The sequence below is a fragment of the Apodemus sylvaticus genome, chromosome 3 (assembly GCF_947179515.1).
Source record: "Apodemus sylvaticus chromosome 3, mApoSyl1.1, whole genome shotgun sequence".
Classification (NCBI taxonomy): domain Eukaryota; kingdom Metazoa; phylum Chordata; class Mammalia; order Rodentia; family Muridae; genus Apodemus; species Apodemus sylvaticus.
The window spans coordinates 122,812,293-122,825,831 of NC_067474.1; the positions used below are offsets into that span (position 1 = coordinate 122,812,293).

The window sequence follows — 13,539 nt, forward strand, 5'->3', positions numbered from 1 at the left end:
ATGGAGCTAATGGCTCTTGTTGCCTTCATAGGCAGGCTCACAGGCCTCTTGACACGATAGGCGGCCTCCTCAACGTCTCGTTACTCTACCATGTCTGGCTGTGTGGTGTCTTCCTCTTGACATCTTGGTATATCTCATGGATACTCTTCAAAATCTATGCCACAGAGGTCAGTATTGGAGGTTTTTTGTCACTACTGTTGTGTTTCAGAGTATAGAAAGTTATGCTCAAAGCCACATTACTCAATTGGTTGTCAGTCTTATCACTCACTCTGTGTTTCTGAGGGACAGAGTATCTGCAAGTTAAACAGGGTGGTATAGATTGTGCTTACGTAGAGCCTGCCTTTCTTCCTAGAACTTTGAGTACAAGCTAGGCCTAATTATGCTATTAAAGTAGATACTATTAACATATATATTCAATATTTGCTTTTTGGAAAACATCTTGAAATTTATACTGAAGAAATGATTCTGAAAATTGAATTAACATGGACAGTTTTATTTTTTGTGTATGGGTATTTTGTCTGTGTGTGTGTGTGTAATATTATAATTATATATGCATATTATATATGCATATATATTATATATGCATATGCACCACATACATGCCTATTGGTATGGATACCCTAAAGCTGGAATTAATATACAATTATGAGCTGCCAAGTGGATGCTGAGTGTTGAACTGGGTCCTCTAGAGGAGCAACCAGTACTTCAAACTGCTGAGCCATTTCTCCAGCTCCACAAAAGTATTTTTAAGGGAAGAATTGCCTTTCTTTCTTTTTTTTTTTTTTAATGATTTCTATGTAGTTGTCATAGTGTTTTATTTTATCTTACTATCTTTGTGGTAATTTTCAGTGATTTCACAGGATCTCTGTTCCTGGACTTTATTTCTATTAATAGGTATCAGTTTAATAAAATCAGAAAGTATATTTAAAACTTTTTATTTAAAACTTTCTGTGTATGAGTGTTTTGCCTACCTGTGTATCTATGTACCACATGAGTGCCTAGTGTCTGGAGGCCAGAAGAGACAGTCGAGTCTCCTGGTACTGGCGATAAGGACACTCACCCTCCCTATGCATGTACTGAGAATCAGACATAGGTCCTCTGCAAGAGCAGCCAGCACCTTCCTTTAACTACTAGGCCATCTCTCCAGCCCACACAGTAGCACTTCTTTTTAAATAATGCTTTTGTAAGGAGCACTGAAGATGTTGATTTGATTGTATTGGTTTCTTTATAATGACGGCCAATGCTTACTGACTATAACAAAGTCAGGGGCAGAATTCTTGTCACATTCTTTGTATCTGATTGTATCCGACAGGCTTACGTGTTCCCTGTTCAGCCACCGTTTGCGGAAGAATCAGATGAATGCCTTCCTAAAGTCTTAAACAGCAATCCCCCGCTCATTGTAAAGGTATCACAGAGTGCATCTTACGGTTTACAGTTACCTTTGACTTACCTTATAGAATTAGAGGTCACAGTTAGCATAGCTAGGCATTTCAATATATTTTTTGAGGGCATAGAATAGTGATTTTCAACTTGTAGGTCATGACCCCTTTGGGGAGTCAAATGACCCTTTCACAGGGGTCACCTAAGACCATCCAAAAACAGATATTTACATTATGATTCATAACAGTAGCAAAATTATAGCTATGAAATAGCAATGAAAATAAATTTATGGTTGGAGGTCACAATGAGGAACTTTATTAAAGGGTCGTAGCATTAGGAAAGTTGAGAACCACTAGTCTAGAGTCTTCTAGTATTGGTATTGTAAAAATTACCTACTTGCCAGTCTTTTTTGTTTTTTTTTAATTCAAGTGATTAAGTATGGAAGTGAAGTACCCTGTGTGTGCACCAGCTGTGTATGTGTGTTTCCCAGAATGGCTTTGAACTCTTGGATTCATATTGTCCTTCTGTCTCAGCTTCCTGAGTGGTAAAGACCATGGCATGTGCTACCATACTAGCTAAGCCAGCTACTTATCCATAGAAGACATGGATAAGATGCACCCCTCTCAAACGTAAGATGCAGTGGTAGCCAACTAAACGTAGAACTCTTGACGATCCATTCCTGCTAATCCAGCAGAAACACTAGTGTGTTTTTAAATTGCCAGATCAGGACATGCTTTATTCATGTAGTGTTTGTGGTAAAAGGTGGTGTGCTTGGTTGTGCAGTGGTGTACAAGATACTTGTAATTCTAAAACAAATCATAACAGTTAAAGAAGTTTACAAATCAAACTAAAAGAAAACTTGTTTTGATTTACATTACAATTTGAAATTGTAAAGGAAATCTAAATATAACAGGATATGTCTTACCCCGTAGAAAGATTATAGTGCCTTATTTATAATTTTTTGTTTTTGAGACAGGATCCTGCTCTGTAGGCCAGGTTGGACTTGATTTTGCAATTCTCCTGCCTAAGCCGCATTCTAAGTGCTAAAATAACAGGCATGTTCTGGCATGCCCAGCTGGGTTAGTTCTTCAAAATTAGTTAAAAGACATGGTTGGGACCCAGTGTTTTTGACATAGTCTAGAGAGGCATAGTTAGTGTCAGGTCCTGTGGGTTGTGTTGGGTAGGACGATGACTGAGACTCATGGTGGTGCTAAGTTTCTTCTGGCAAGAGCAGTGGCACCACTGGGACACTGTGGTCCCAGTACCAGACTGCTCAGGACTCATGCTTTGAAGAAGAGGCTTGCCAGGGAGAAGGTAGATTTTAGGAAAGAGAAATAGTTGTGTGTTTTGTGTATTAGGCCTGCCTTTGTGTGTAGCAGTAGTGATGTCCCTATTCCTGAGGGCCTCGCGCTGCTGAGTGGATGCAGATGAAACAGTAGGCACGTGTGTCGGCTCCTAGCTATGTGTGTGTGTGTGTGTGTGTGTGTGTGTGTGTATGTATGTATGTACAATGTACAGGAAGTTATAGGAGGGTTGGTAGCGTTAACTCTACAGACCTGAAAAAATACCCAGAACTCTGTAGTTATTCTAAGTAGTCAGAGCCTACAGTGTGTAGGGAGGTAGAGGCCTGACATCTAGAAGGGAAGCTTGTGGTTTGAAATACTCTTTTTTTCCCCCTTGGATATTTGTGAGTCTAATTTTTACATATGATTTTGTTAAAGCTTTAACAGAGCTTTAACAGTCTTTCTTTCTTTGTTCCTTTTAGTATTTGGCCTTACAGGACCTGATGTTGCTTTCTCAATATTCTCCTTCTCGAAGGCAAGAAGTTTTCAGCCTCAGCCAGCCAGGTATTGCCAAGAGTCATAGACTTAATTGGGCTTGTGTGCTCAGACTGCCCAGAGCCTTTGGGAGAGGGGTACGGTTTATTCACACCACACACCCTGAGTCCTTAGGTGAACACTGGACTGAATCTTACATGGCCCAAATGGTGACACTGCTGAATAGAATTTATGTCACCAGGAAAAGCACTTATTTCTGGATATTTTGTTTTTTTTTTTTCCCCAGCTCCTTAAATACCTGAACCTAAAGAAATTGTGTAGTGTCTTATCAGAAATGTTCAACCTAAGAATCTTAGCTCTAGTAATGCTGTTGAACACCTTAAAATCCAGGTGGCTTCAGTCCTAGGTGGGAGTAAGGATTGGAGTCAGGTTTGTCTTTTGACTTCATAGATTAGCTCTGCTCCTGCTAGGTTACACTGCCTCCCTTAGAAGAAAAGGTAGGCAGAAACTGGATTTGGTAGTGACTGGGGTGACTTTGACAGGCCTGGCGTTCTCTACTGTACTTGCCAAGACCGTATAAGCTCAAGACTGTCTTTCCCAGAATTCTCACCATGTTCCTGGTGTGCAACTGGTTCAGCCCTAGCCCTGTCCACAGTGGGAAAGACCCTGGGTAACCTTTCATTTGCTTTCTAATTAGCTTTCAATCATTTTGCAAAGCTTGCCAATTCCCAGACTGTAAAAAGATCATCTGTAGTTAAATGTGATGTGGAAATGAAACCCAGTTATATAAAAATATAATGGGTCAGAGCTGCTTTCTTTTTAGTGGTGAGAAATCCAGTGCTGGTATTGTGGAGAAAAAGTGACTGCTGTGCTTTTCTGTCACAATTGGGCTCATCTTCTGCACTTCGTTATTCAAGCAACTGACAAAATAGCATGAGCCTTGCCAGAGAACTGCTCTGGGGCATGTGATTACGGTTTACTTAGAATGTTCCACAGCTCCTAGCTGTCCTGAGTTACACCTCAGGCTGATGGGCGTCTTGCACGTGCTTGCTGGCTAGGTGATGGTCCCTGAACGTAGTACAAAAGGAGTGTGTTAAAGAGGGATCTGTGAGAGGAGGGAATGAATGATGTGAGATGGGAGGAATTTACAGTGCCTTCCGCAGTTCTTAACATGCGATGGCACACGGGACAACTCTAGTAGGCAAAGATCTTGGAAAATCAAAGACAGATGAGGGTTTTTGTTTGTTTGTTTCAGAATGAGAACTAGTAGTTCATGTTAAATAACATAATGGCCCATATATAAAAATCTCCACGTATGAAGAATTGAGTTGTAGAGTTGTGTGTGCTTAATTTTGGTGTATAAATTTTTTTTGCCTTCTTTTAATATACTAAAGTTTTAAGTAGATTTTAAAAATTAAAAAAAAAGTAAAGATCATTATCAAACAGCCAAGTCACTCCTAGACATATAATAGCAAATGCTGGCTTTTTTTAAAAAATTTTTGAGACAGTGCTACCTGTGTGGCCATGGCTATCCTGCCTGGAATTAGCTTTGTAGGCTAGGGTGGCCTTGAACTCAGAGATCCACCTGCTGCACCAGCACACCCGGTGTAAATACCGGCTCTTACACATGGTCTCTCCCTTATCTATGGTACGTGTTCTAAGAGTCTCAATGGTGCTTCAAACCTTGGATGGTGGTGAACCCTCTGTCTGGGGCTTCCTGATGCATATGTACCTGTGTACCTGTGATAAGATGTCTGAGTCAAACACATAAGGGTGAGCAGCTGTAAGAAGAAAATAGAGCAGTTATACTAACACACTATGATGGAGTTGCCTCTGTCTCTGCTCTGGTGCAGTGGGGCCATTTTACATCAGGTAGGGGTGTTAGAGAGCAAGCATCTGATGCCGCGACGTAGAGGCTTAGTAGCCGCTGCGAGTGCGGGATGCTGGATGTGAGGGCAGTTATGTCCTGAGTAGTCTCATGGAACAGCACTGGATTAAGTGATGCTATTCAGAAGAGCTGTTTAAAATGTAAGAATTATTTATTTTTGGGTGGCTCTGTTTGCTGATTTGGGGTCGTGATTGTCTGGGGAATGCAGAGTACAACTGACAGTTGGGAGGAGCTCCTGTGACGGACATATAGGGAACACCATGAGTAGTGAGTGTAGCAGCCCCTGGAGGTACCCACCGGCACATGGCCTGGCTTTCACTGCCCTAGTTCAGTTTTCACAGACTTAACACTTTTGAGCGTTGCTAGTGAAGTAATTCTGGTCTTAAAAAAATACAGCCTAGTCCTTGCCTTAATTTTGGCAATTTAAGAGCTTTTTAAGGGTAAAATCCAAATTTTTCCTTGAAGGCTTTTGAGCAAATTGATTCAGCCAAGTAGTTCTTAAATTGCTGTGTTAGATGGCTTGAGTAACAGTAATGGCTTAACTAAGAAAAGTGGGTTCTCTTGTTGACCGCTCCACCCCAAGCTTTGGGAAGAGAATACTTTTTTTTTATATTTTAATAGGTGTTGTTTGGCTACTGTAGGTGGACATCCCCATAATTGGACTGCTATTTCAAGGGAGTGTTTGAATCTTTTAAATGATATGACTCAGAAACTGGTTCTCTACCAAGAAGCTGCTGCTACAAATGGGAGGATGTATTCATCATGCCCAGTGGAACCCAGGAAACTGAGCTCTCCAGGTGACTGACTCCTAGTCCTACAAAGGGAAAACGTATCTATTTCCTAGGCAAGTGACAGTAGTTAGTTCCTGGCTCATTGCATGTATGAGGTATATGTGTCTAATTAGCATTTTTCTCCCTGCCCATCTTTTCCATAAGTTTGATGTGTTTTGTTAGTAGTTAAAAGAGGAACTGAGAGCATGCTGGGTAGACTGATGAGGTCAAATGCAAATGGTGAGATTATTTCACAGTGCTTAGAGAAGTGAGCCTTGGGAATCAATCTACTGCTAGAAGGGAATGAACCACACAGATGACAGAAAGCAGGTACCTACAGGCTGGTGACATGACGCAGCTCCGCAAGTCTGACAATCTGGCTTTGATCCTGGAGCCCGCAGTGAAGTTGTGTCTGATCTCTCCACGTGTGCCTGCTCTTAAGCACATATTCACAGTAATAATGCATAAAACAAACACATCTAAACCTCCTAGAGTGGGTTCTGGATTACAAAAATAAGACCTAGACACTGGGACTTACTTAAATGGAAGCCACTTCCTGTGCTTCGGTTTAATGCCTTAAGGGTGGGTGTAGAAGTTGAACCCTTGTGTGCTGCCTGCCTGGGCCAGCTTCTTTATCTGCATTGCATATGCTCTGTTACAGAAGAGACAGCTTTTCAGACTCCAAAACCTAGCCAGACGCCTTCCGTGCCGCCCTTAGTTAAATCGTCACTGTTCTCTCCAAAATTATGTACACCCGATGTTTCAAGTCCTTTTTTTGGGACTCCGCTTGGCTCCGGTGTAGTGAACCGAATGGCTGGAATTTTCGATGTAAACACCTGCTATGGCTCTCCCCAGAGTCCTCAGCTCATAAGAAGAGGGCCGAAGCTGTGGACTCACACTTCTGGTGAGGGCTGCTTACTTTCCAGATTTGAAGTCACATAGCTGCAGATTAGAGAGCTTACGTCCTCACTTCATCATTTCTCTTTCCTAGATCAGCAAGTGCCTGCAATTTCTAATCCATCTCCTTGTGCCTCTGTTACTGCTGAGGGTCAGACAGTGAGACAGCCCAGTGTGCTGTGTTCGTGGATTCAGAATAAGCGTGAGCAGGTAGGGTGCATCTGTGGGTTTGTGTTATATGGGAGGGCTTCACTGGGAGGGAGGTCAGGGCTATCACAGCAGTAGCTCTCTGTTTGTTTTGTGCTTCTGGAGTCAGATTGACTCATGAAATCACCCATAGTTGAGCGTTCTGAATTATATTCCATTTCATATACTTAATTCTTTAAGAGATGGTTGAGTTAGGCTTTGGGCTAAACAGCAAGTAAATAAAGCCCTTTCCCATATGCTTATATCTTAGTAGGGGAAGTAGATGAATAAGCAAGTATATTACTCTATATATCTTTAAAATTAAGAATGTTACTAACTAAATTAATTTCAGGGCTCTTCTGGGAACTATTAAGAGCAAAAGTTGCTTCATGCTGAAAGATGCTATTAATTCTAAGCTGCATCCTGATAGATCGTGTCCAAGATGGGGAAAATATACTCAAAAGAAGAGAATTTTAATGTGCTAAATGTTATATAGGAAAGTAGAGCAGATAAGAAAGACGGTACTCAGGAGGGGTGGTGCTCTCCAAGGACTGCTCACAAGTCTCACTGAAGAGCTGAGGCTGGCTGAGCGCCAGGAGGTGCACTCACCCACAGGAGGGAACCAGACTTCAGGCAGCACTGGGTGATGCCGAAACTGGCCTTTTCCTCCAGTGAGGTAGGAAGCCACCATACTGTTTTGACCATAGGATGTTATAATGTTACTTATGTTGTGGAATAGCTTTTCTAAAGCAGGGTTGAGGTGAGATTTTAGAACTTCTGAAGTTTAAAGCCTAAGCAGCCTAAGCTGAGAGCCAGTGTTACAGCTGCTGCAGTGACTTAGTGGGAGCAGCGGGTGCGATCATGGCGACTGTGATGGCCGCTGTAAGTTACGGGTGTGATCAAGGTCTGGGTACATGTGTTTGTACCATTGTGACACGGTGTGCTTATAATTTGCTCTTGGTCTTCAGGAGAAAGTTCCAGTGTTTCCTCTAAGGCCTTTGTCCTGAGGCATTGGACTAACATAGTCGCAGTTGACTGGGACAATTTACCACTGATTCTGAAGGCATTGACAGGGTGAAGTGGGAAGACGAAGTCTGAGCTTGGGCATGGCAGATCTGAGATGCCTGTGTGGAAGCAGATTAGATGTGTGTGGGGCTAAGTTGGAAGCCCTGAGGTTCAGACACTTTTCAAAGCCATGATACTTAGATGCTGATCATGACTGTAGAAGGAAAGAACTGGACCCTCCACTCATTAAGGGTCAATAGCAAAGGATTCTAAGGAGCAGCAACTGAGGCAAAAAAAGAACATGCTTCCCAGAACAGGACAGTGACAGAAGCAGCAGCAGCAGCATGGGTGGGAGCAATGCTTTGGCCTGAGAGCAGGGTGGTGTTACCACATCCACTATTGGGAATGGATCCCAGGGTTCCTGTGTACACAGGCAGGCATTCTACCAGTGAGCTGCATCCAAGTCTGCTTTTATTTTATGTGGGATCAGGATCTCCTCAGTTGCCCCAGTTGGCCTCAGACTTTGTAGCCTAACTAGGCAGTCTTTGAACTCCAGTTTCTGAAGTTAGAAGCCTGAGCCATCTTGCCTGTGTTTTGCAAAGTTTGGGACAGGAGCTCTTGGGTAGAGGAGGCTGAATCAGGAGGAATTAGGGGAGGAAATGGAACCTCCAAAGAAGCCAGTCTCTCAAGGACTTTTGCTTTTAATGGAGAGAAAATGACCTGGTAGGAGTTGAGGGGTCAAGGACTTTAAAGAATCTTATTTTCTTAAGAGAGAGAAATAGAAACATGTTTGCTGGTGAAACGAGGAGGTTAAATAGAGGGGCTGATGTGACACGAGTTCTGGTCCTGCTAGTTTTTGTATAGTGACTAGACAGTGCAGCCTTCTGCTTCCCTGTGCTTTATTGTGGCTGTGGGTGAGAGGAGAGCCAGTCGGTGGCCTCAGAGTCTGCTATAGAAAACTTAGTTTCTGTAAATGTCCCCTTATAGGAAATGTCTTAGGTTGGGGGTGATAAAGGGCCAGCAGTTGTTTCAAACTGAGGAATAAAAATAAGTTTAAAAGAATCGACAAAACTGCCCAGACAGCTTAGATTTCCTTTTATTATGGCTAGGGTCTAATTGGGTGTCCTGTGTACTCACATGGGAACACAGTTACGGTGAGATGGCTGGTTGTGGTTATCTAGTCTAACACTTACTAACTTTAGTTACTTACTAACTTTATTGTAAATATTGTTTGTGGCTACATTTTAATTTAGAAAACTTCTCCAGGAAGGACTTAGAAATGTGTACTACACTTGAGTAGACTTGAAAGTATAACCACATTCATTCTTTTTTTCCAACTCAGATTAAGAATTTTTTGTCAAAACGGGTGCTGATAATGTACTTTTTCAGTAAGGTAAGACTATAAAGTTACAGCCTTGAGAACGTGAGGGAGGAGATCGGTGTGAGATGAAGACGGGATCTAATGTAGAAGGATTCACAGACACGCCCTGCAAGCCATGCTGGCATCTCTGCCCTCTGCCTAGACACACACATGCCACCATGGTGCCTGGCCTCACCTCAGCGCTGGTTCCCGTGGCTCCTGGGACTGTTGGCAGTGTCATGTTGGCTTCAGCTCTGACCCTTCCATGCTGGCTGGCGAGCAGTCCAGCTCTTGGGTACTTGGCGACTCACTTTCCTGCTCACGTCTTTGTGGCCTGTTAAAAAGGAGGAGACTAAATTAGATGATAGATGTTGAAATTTTGATGGATTAAAACATTGTATTTCAGACCACAAAGTTGTATTATGTGCCAGCATGGTGTAATCTCACTCCGGGTGCTGAGGCAGGAAGATGGAGAGTTTGAAGGTAGACCTGGCAACTTGTGAAATCCTGTCCCAAGACACCCCCCCCAACACACACACACACCCCATCCCCCTCAAACTCCTGAACAAACAACCTTTCAGCTGGCTTACCACTTGTTTGAGCTGTCTCTGGGCAGGACATCTAAGTTGTAGAAATTAAAGGTTTATTTGTGTTTTCAGTTAGCTGTAGCAGTTTTGTGTCAGTTCTTTCTCAGGTAGAACCTCTGTGCACAGACAGGGCAGAGTGCTTTTGCCCTTAGTGTCCATGCCTTACCTCTCTCTGTATATCCCGCAGTGTTGCTGGCTGGGCTCTGGAGCCTTTCACACACACACACGAAGGCTTTCCTTATTTATTTTACTCTCTGAAGCCAAACAGTGATGGGGAAGAGTGGAGCAACCTGATAGGAGCAGGTGCCCATGCGTGAGAGCCGTTTCAGCTCCTCATGCGCCTTCTCAGTTCAGGGAAGGAAGGGCTCTCTATCTAAGAACGACCAGTTAGGTGCCTTTCCAAACTAGTCTACCGAGGACCATCTTAGCAACAAGGGTCATAGCCCTCACCAAGAAGATAAGCTCCAAGCAGAAAAACCTTTCCCTCCAAGTAAAAGCCAGAATCTGCCTTGATTCTCCTTCTGCAGGAGCTGTTATGTGGTGTGAGTGGACACGATGTATGTAGAGCAGCGGCGTGGTCACCAGCCCAGTCTTCAGTCCGTCCATACCCAGAGCCAGTGTGCTCGCCTGTAGTTTGGGTTTTGAGATGATCCTAATACGTTGCACTTGGTCTTGAATTCATTCTGTAGCCCACGTAGGCTTGAGCTTCAGATCTTCCTGCTGTAGCTTCCCTGGTGACTGGGTTTGCTGGCTAGCCTGTGCAGCCCAGTCCTGCCTGCGTTTATTTAGATGGGCCAGTTGTTGCTTCATAATGTCTAACCCAGGGCAAATTAAAAAAAGTCACATGGGGTTTCTTTTTACTGGGTTGAGAGTAGTAGACGGTTATGAGACGTAACCCTGGTTAGGCAGTTCTTTTGTTTTAAAAAGAACTTTAATAACACTCTCCTTGAGTGATCATTGTGCTGACTTCCTGAGCTGGGAACTCTTACCTTAAATGAGTAAGTTTGGATGTTCCCTTGTATTTAATATTACATAAGAAATTCTGTCAGTGTAAAATTTGGGAGACATCTGTGAGTCTTGTTGTTACAGACCACACGGGTCGTACAATGGCAGTTTTTGAAATTTACTGAGAGATTTTTGTTTTATTTGTAGCGCCCAGAGGCCTCCATTCAGGCTGTTTTTTCAGAAGCCCAAATGCATATTTGGGCTTTAGAAGGTAAGTAATATCTTTGAACTGTAATAGGTGACTGACTAATCAGTTAATATTGAAGTCTGTTCATGAGAGGTCAGCTCTGGTATTGGGTTTTCAGTTCTTGAATTTTCAGAAAATGTTGATCTTTGTTTTCTAGGGATATCTTTCTTTTCTTCCTTCCTGGCTTGCCAGTCCTAGGCCCAGAACCAGAGCCTCATAACTGCTAGGCAAGCACTCCCACTGCGTCTCAGCTAGAAGATTAGATGGGTTTCCATTTGGTTAGAATTGTTTTTGTACATAAAGAAGTTGAAGCTGAGAGCCTTCCATATCTTTCTATGTAATTAAAGTGCAACCAATAGATAATCTTTACTTTACGGTTGCTTTCATGGAAATAGGAAAACTTGGTTGGTAAAGAACTGTTTCACCTTATGAATACTACCTTTGTGATATAGAGACCCAGGGAGGCCTTTCTTTCTTTCTTTTTTTTTTTTTTTTTTTTTTTTTTTTTGGTTTTTGGTTTTTGGTTTTTCGAGACAGGGTTTCTCTGTGTAGCCCTGGCTGTCCTGGAACTTACTCTGCAGACCAGGCTGGCCTCGAGCTCAGAAATTCTCCTGCCTCTGCCTCCCAGAGTGCTGAGATTACAGGCGTGTGCCACCACGCCCGGCTTCAGGGAGGCCTTTCTTGACCTCACCATGTTAATGTCCTCACAGCTGTCAGGCCTTCTTTTCCCCCGTGTTTTGTGGTGCGAAAGCATCTGAGTGCTTCTTCGGGGCTTATCCCATCTGCTGTCCAGTTTGTATTATAGCTCTTCTTATAATTCCCTTTATACCTAGACTGTCAGTGTCTTCCCAAATAGATATATTCTAGATGGGTTTGTCTAATTTTAATTTTGCTTTTTTGTTTTCTCCCCCTCTTGAGGTCTGTCTCACTTAGTAGCAGCATCATTTACAGAAGATAGATTTGGAGTTGTCCAGACCACACTTCCAGCTATCCTGAGTACTTTGTTGACTCTGCAGGAGGTAAGTGGCGGTGTTGGGCACGAGTGCAGGCTGTCCTCCAGTGCCCAGTTTATTTCTCCAGGCCAGTAATAAAATATGTTGGAAATGAAAATCCTGTTCTGACCCTTAAGAAATTACAATCTAAAAGAGAGAACAAGAAAAACTTTACTTAAAACTTTTCCAGAGGGGTTGGGGATTTAGCTCAGTGGTAGAGCGCTTGCCTAGCAAGCGCAAGGCCCTGGGTTCGGTCCTCAGCTCTGTTTAAAAAAAAAATAAAAACAAAACAACAACAACAAAAAAAAACTTTTCCAGAGACTGAAGAAGAAAGTCTGTTAATTCAGGTAGCTAGTCCAGGCTTTCTTGTTCAAGTTCAGGTTCCTGTATCACAGACTGGCCTTAAACTCACTGTATGCCAAGGATAACCTTGAATTTCTGACCCTTCTGCCTTTATCTCCCAAGTGCAGTGGGTGTAAGCCTCCGTATCCCCTCCTCTGTGTGTGAGTGTGGTGTGTGTGTGTGTGTGTTGGTGATGTTGTTGTTGGGTTGCTTGGTTTTGAGATAGGGTCTCACTGTAGTCCTGGCAGCCTCTAACTTGTCTGCCTCCTCAGCGCTGGGACGAAAAGTGCTGCCACACCTAACCCTTTCGAATTTAAGTGATTTGTCTATGAGAGGTATAAACAAGGAACTTGGGGCATATGGAAATAGTGTTTGAGTGCAATAGACTTTATAGGAGGTGCTAAGCTTGGCCCAAAGAGTACAATTGTATCTTTTGGTCTGGGGAACCATTTTGGAAAGAAGGAAGAAGTTTGCTCCATAGTTTCTGTTTAAAATTTAGTTCTTGTCATCACTTAGGAAGTTCATATCACCACATACTCAGTAAAACCACTGACTTTCTTTTCCTTTTTATTATTGTCACTTTGAATATTCTGAGTGTTTTATTTTGGGGACCTTTTCAGATGGGGTCTTACTAGGTAGCTCACATTACCCAGTAAAGTCCTCATCATCTTGCCCTTGCCGTCCAAGGATGGCATTATAGTTGCACAGTTCTGCACCACTCACTCCCGCCCAGCACTGCCATGCAGGAGAGCAGTTGGCATGTGGGCATAAGGGCTGTCTGCCCTTGGAGCATCTTCCTGACAGACGAGGGGGTGCGGCGGGGTGCTGCAGTGGGGTGGCCCCTGGGAAGAACAGCAGCAGGTCCCATCCATCATCCTTCCTGACCCTGCCTACGTCATGCCCACTCCACATAGCATTCTTGAAAGAATGATTCTATCCTTTTGGCTCATCTATATAGTATGTTATATTCAACTGTTCGTGTGTGTGTGTGTGTGTGTGTGTGTGTGTGTGTGTGTGTGTGTGTGTGTGTGTGTGTGTGTAAGTAATAGAAACAAGATTCCTGGCCCAGTGCTTAACTTTGCTTGCAATGTATTTTAATATTTTGTTGCTTAATTTTCATAAAAAGTACTAGCTTGAACTCATTAAATTGAGTCTATGATGT

At 43.0% G+C, this 13,539-nt stretch overlaps 1 protein-coding gene across 2 annotated transcripts in view; it reads left to right on the top strand.

The window, feature by feature from the left end:
• Ndc1 (NDC1 transmembrane nucleoporin) overlaps window positions 1-13,539 on the top strand; it is a 48,989-nt gene that overhangs the window by 18,782 nt on the left and 16,668 nt on the right. For both annotated transcript variants that reach the window (XM_052176924.1, XM_052176925.1), the window contains exons 8-16: window positions 32-167; window positions 1,313-1,405; window positions 3,146-3,227; window positions 5,688-5,843; window positions 6,478-6,720; window positions 6,808-6,923; window positions 9,247-9,297; window positions 11,004-11,067; window positions 11,962-12,062. In XM_052176924.1, the coding sequence (XP_052032884.1) occupies window positions 32-167; window positions 1,313-1,405; window positions 3,146-3,227; window positions 5,688-5,843; window positions 6,478-6,720; window positions 6,808-6,923; window positions 9,247-9,297; window positions 11,004-11,067; window positions 11,962-12,062 (1,042 nt within the window). The remainder of the gene's footprint in view (window positions 1-31; window positions 168-1,312; window positions 1,406-3,145; window positions 3,228-5,687; window positions 5,844-6,477; window positions 6,721-6,807; window positions 6,924-9,246; window positions 9,298-11,003; window positions 11,068-11,961; window positions 12,063-13,539) is intronic.